Source organism: Nicotiana sylvestris, chromosome 5, assembly GCF_000393655.2.
Source record: "Nicotiana sylvestris chromosome 5, ASM39365v2, whole genome shotgun sequence".
Classification (NCBI taxonomy): domain Eukaryota; kingdom Viridiplantae; phylum Streptophyta; class Magnoliopsida; order Solanales; family Solanaceae; genus Nicotiana; species Nicotiana sylvestris.
In genome coordinates this window covers 4,144,619-4,149,770 of record NC_091061.1, presented here as the reverse complement: position 1 = coordinate 4,149,770, position 5,152 = coordinate 4,144,619, and the positions used below count along the sequence as shown (strand labels likewise).

Here is a 5,152-nt window from a genome sequence, read left to right as displayed (position 1 = left end):
AAGGACTTTGTTAATTTCATCCTACAACCGCAGATAACAGAGCTCAATTCTCGGTCTTATCTACTGGTCTACAAAGATCCTGTTCAAAAACACCAAAATTTGGTCACTGATGGTATATATCTTATGCTGTGAAGTTCAAAAGGAAAGCTTGATAATATTTGATCTTGTAGTCAATGAATTTTGGTCCTTCATTAACTCATTGGACAACCGAGAAATGGATGAAGATTTGGGCAAAGAATTTGATCTTGTTATATCCCATTTGGTGCAAAAGATGGAGCCCATGGCATCAAAGATTTTGCAGTGTACTATCAAGCTGCAAAGGTCAACTGGATTGGGCTTTTCTCAGATTGATAGTTTGGGATGTATAGATTTGGTATCTCAGAATTTGCTGAGATTGTTGGATCATCGTACTATTCATTCAGATGCTGAGGCAAAACATCTGATTAAATTTGTACTGGCTGAGATTAAAATTTTCAAACCTTTTCTCGAAAGTAATGTTGACCAACTAGGAGACCGTAAGGAAGTGTTAGATGTTTGCAATCATATGACCAATTTATTTGTCAAATTTGACTATGTTGTTGAATACTTTTTGTTTCGGCTTGAATACTATCTGTTACACGATGTCATTGAAGAAATTAAGTTCTTCAAGGATATTGTTGAATTTTCGCAAATCTACACAGAAAAAAAGGATGTCCCAAGTGATTGTCAAACATCAAAACCTAGCACTCCAATCATTGATGAAGCAGTTGTAGGCTTGGAGGACCAGATAGAAATATTAATGGCACGGGTAATTGGTGGAGGGGCAGAGCTTAATACCATTCCTGTCATTGGCATGCCAGGGATTGGTAAGACAACACTCGCCAAAAGAATTTACAATGACAGAAGAACTTCAGATCACTTTGATATTCGAGCATGGTGTTTTGTTTCTCCTAGACATACGGTGAGTGAATTGGCCCAAGATATTTTAATTTCTATCGTTGATCTGAGCAATTATATTTACAAGTCAAAGGAGGGGAAGGAGCTAGATTATCTTGATATTTTACACAGACAATTACATAGAGGAAGATACCTCATCGTTTTAGATGAAGTGTGGGATTCTGATATATTTGATGAGTTGCACAGGTGTTTTCCAGATAATCATAATGGAAGCAGAATTCTTGTCACCAGCGGCCGAAAATATGAGGATCCATTGTTTGATGAACCTCTTTTGGTTCGCTTGTTGACTCCGGAAGAGAGTTGGGAGCTATTACAAGTGAAGTATAATCACCTTCGCTTCTCTACTTAAGAAGAATTTCGCAAACCCCCAATTCCAAATGAGAACTGTCCTGCTGAAGTTGGGAAGGAAATTGCCACAAATTGTCGAGGGCTACCTCTGGCCATTGTTTTGGTAGCTGGGTTTCTTGTCAATTTAGAGGACGACAGCGATTGGCTAACCATTACTGAAGAGGCATTTAGTTCAGAAACTAATAGAATTGATGAAGGAGACTGCAATGAAATAATAGAATTGAGCTACAAAAATATGCCTGGTTATCTAAGACAATGTTTTCTATATTTTGCAGCATTGTCAATGAGTACAGAAATTCCAGTTTCAAAACTAACATGGTTATGGGTTAGTGAAGGATTTGTACGAAGAGATGAGGTGAAGAAACCAGAGGAGGTAGCACAAGATTACCTGAATGATCTTATCGGGAGGAGCCTTGTAATGGAGGCCAGAAGAAGTTCAAAAGGCAGGCTGAAATCATGTCGCATTCATGATTATCTATATCATTTCTGTCGAGACAAATCTAAAGCCGAAAAGTTCTTGCCAGTGGCATCGCGGTTTGAAGATTTCTTTCTGGATATGCCACATATTTACCTTACCCGCACAATGATATATTCTTCTGAACCCGATTGGCACTGCTCCTGGCCAAGTCCTCTTCCTGAAGAAGGTCTATTTCAGGGCATCGATCGTTTTGTTAGAGTGTTGGACTTGGGGTGCATCAACATTGGCAATACCTTTCCTTGGGAGATAGAAAAGCTTGTGCATTTGAGATTTTTGTCACTTCAAGGTCGCATGGCAGTCATTCCCTCTTCCATTTCCAAACTCTGGAACTTAGAAACTTTCCTAGTGAAAGGAAGAGAAGGTAAGATAGCATTACCAGATACATTTTTCCGTATGAAGAGGCTGAGGCATGCACATATAGATAACTGTACCTTCTCAGATTCCAACTTGTCCCAATTGGATTGTTTACAGACCTTATCCACCCCATCTCTTTCTTATGACACAGGGAACATAATGAGAAGTTTCCCTTTCCTTCAAAAACTAAAATGCATATTTTTGGAATCTCGTGGTCATCGATTTCCAATTTTGGATTTCTTGAGTCAACTTGAATCACTCAATGTAATTTACCAAGGCAAGAGAATGTTTCTGCCTTGTGAATTTAACTTTCCCTCAAACCTTAAGAAATTGACCTTATCAAAGTTTCGGCTGCCATGGGTTGAAATTTCTGCAATTTCAGCATTACCAAACCTTGAGGTTTTGAAACTGCTCTCAGAGGCTTTTGTGGGAGAAGAGTGGAATGTCAGTGATGAGGAGTTCCCAAAACTCAAGTTCTTGAAATTGGGAAATCTGAACATTACGCGTTGGAATGTCAGTGATGATGCCTTCTCATGTCTTGAGCAAATAGTGCTGCAAAATTGCAGGCATATTGAGGTTCCTTCTTGTTTTGGTGATAGTTGTTCCCTGCAAAAGATTGAGGCGATCTTGTGTGGAGACTCTGTTTCTCAGTCAGTCAGAAAAATTGAGGAAATTCAGTGTGAAGAGATGGGAAACAGCAATTTCAAGGTCATCATTCAGAACCCAAACAGGGACTGAAGAAAACAAATCTCGTCTTTAATCTCCACTCGCTTGTAAGTAAATTTGAGATACAATTTTTATTCTAGGCTAGTATTACCGTTCTATATGTATTTATGTGTGTGTGCGTGCGCAAAAATACATGATTTTTTGTCCTCTGAAATTCGTAGAATCAAGTCTCCTACAGTCGTCAAAATCTGAACGATTTTACAGCTCCGAATCGTACAGAATTTTTTTAATATTCTTAACTGTTCAGAATTTTTCTCGATGTGTGATACTATAATGAAGTACACCAGTGTTAGAGTTACTATAATGAAGTACATCGGTGGTAGTGAGGACCTGAGATGTGAAACGCGATGAAACGACAATGTAGTGATCTTTAGCTTCTTGATCAGCTGTAATGAGCACAGAGTAGGTTTGGCCAACATGAACATCAAGTGAGGAATGTGTGTGTTCCTTCTACTTCAACTGATTTCATCTTGTGTCCTTCAATACGGAAGTTAAGCGAATTTTGTAATCCAACATTGGATATCCTCAGTCTATAAGTTTTCCCTGTTATAAGAAAAACTCAATGTTAGATTTTTTATAAATGCGATAACATTAGGCTATGAATTTTCACAGATTTTAGTAACCAATATTCCTCAATTTTTTTTACCTTGCTCAACTGTGAAAGAAACACCATTAGGTCCACGTCCATTGATAAGAATGCCATCAGGAAAAGGCAACTTCTTTCCTCCATCAAGAATTGCTTTCAAGGCCTGTATAACAGGAAAGTCAAATAATAATTTTGAGTGTTTGTCACTGAATTCAAATATATATGTATAATATAAATAACTTATTTTTCACTTTTAGTTTATTTGGTGTGGTGACTACATGAGTTGAGCTTAAATGGGAAGTGAGAATTCATATAGTCGACTCCAACTTGTTTGGAACGAAGGCCTAAGCTGCTCCGACATGGCAGTTTAGGTGCCGCACCCAATTTCCTCAGCTCCTCCTCATTCCAACCTGCCCCAATTTCAATTGTACATGATGATTGAAGTATACTATTTTTACAGAGATATTCACCATGATTTGGTTTAGTCACCATGATTTGTTGATTTTACTCTTGAAGCTTTTAGATATTCTGTCATAATTCCCACATCAGTGGTGGATGGGTGACTTAGTCTCTTTATATAGTTTTGGGCAACTATCACGAGCTAGCTTTCTGGTTTATCATCGTATCAAGAGCGAGACTCATCCCAGTTCTTGGTTTACGCGATGTTGGGATCCTATATTATGTTATCCACACTCCAGTTGGCAGACCTAGAGTGCCAGGGTGTCGGAATTCCACATTGAGTAATGTCTTTTATATAATTAAAGACAATCCTCACTTCATGAGCTAGTTTTCTTGGCCCAAGGTTCATTTCTTATCAGATTCTATTCAACCGGTCTTCTCAAGTAACTTTTGAGTAGAACAGTTATCTTCGAATAATGTGATAGCTGATTTGTTTGTGTGACTTGTAAGGTTCTATATGAACTTGGTTTTTGCACGATAGGATCTTGTTTCCTGTTGATCCTTCTAGATCTGAGATTACAGGTTCTTGATTGGCTATTCTTGGGAGTTGCATAAACATTCAAATCCTATAAATCTTAGTTATTTTTACCTGATTTCAGTCTTTGGACTGGCTATTCTTGGAAGTTGCATATTATGGCGTTTTCCGAAACCCTTATCCCATTATGATTTAGTTGTCAGTTGTTTAAGTCTGTGAACTCATTCCTTACTTTTATGTCTACAGATGCAAGTGTTGATTCTGAGCCGCAGGCTTGAGCTAGAGCCAGGGTACTTTAGTGATGAGCTGCACGTTTCCTTCAATGAGTAACGCTGGTTCCAGTTCTTCTTTCTCTATTGTTATGTTTCAGTTTGACAGTTATTGAATACTCATTGTTGTATTTATGTATGGTTGTAATTTTGTAATGCATTAGACTGTCTTACTCTACGGGAAAAAGAGACAAAAAAAAAATTGTGTTATATATTTATATAACACAGTTATATATATATTTTGCTAGTCTACCATCTTGCTTATTTCGTGTGAAATGAATGACTGTGACTCTTGGGTGATGAGACAGGTACAAAAATGATGCTTAGTTTCAGGGAAAATTTTGCCAAAATTTTCGTAGACTCAGACGCTTGCTATGATGTGAAATTTGATTGTTTTACAGTTTTATTTAAAGAAAAAATCGTCAAGGAAAATTGAGGACTTGAGAGTAACAAAAATCATGATCTTGAAACACACCTTGAATGCAAGAGGATTGACTAGCATGCTTATCTGGAACTTCGAA

At 37.7% G+C, this 5,152-nt stretch overlaps 1 protein-coding gene across 1 annotated transcript; it reads left to right on the top strand.

The window, feature by feature from the left end:
• The first annotated feature begins 214 nt into the window (after window positions 1–214).
• LOC104224364 (putative late blight resistance protein homolog R1B-14) lies at window positions 215–4,857 on the top strand. The gene is made up of 3 exons (XM_070145760.1): window positions 215–1,235; window positions 1,287–2,889; window positions 4,609–4,857. The coding sequence occupies exons 1-2, from the start codon at window positions 215–217 to the stop codon at window positions 2,852–2,854; spliced, it is 2,589 nt and encodes an 862-aa protein (XP_070001861.1). The 3' UTR covers window positions 2,855–2,889; window positions 4,609–4,857.
• The last annotated feature ends 295 nt before the right edge of the window (window positions 4,858–5,152 follow it).

Bases quoted from the DNA above. Each gene is read 5' to 3' on its own strand.
- LOC104224364 (XM_070145760.1), top strand. From the start codon at position 215: ATGGATGAAGATTTGGGCAAAGAATTTGATCTTGTTATATCCCATTTG. The intron at 1,236-1,286 runs GTTGGGAGCTAT...TCTCTACTTAAG, and splicing joins CTTGTTGACTCCGGAAGAGA to AAGAATTTCGCAAACCCCCA.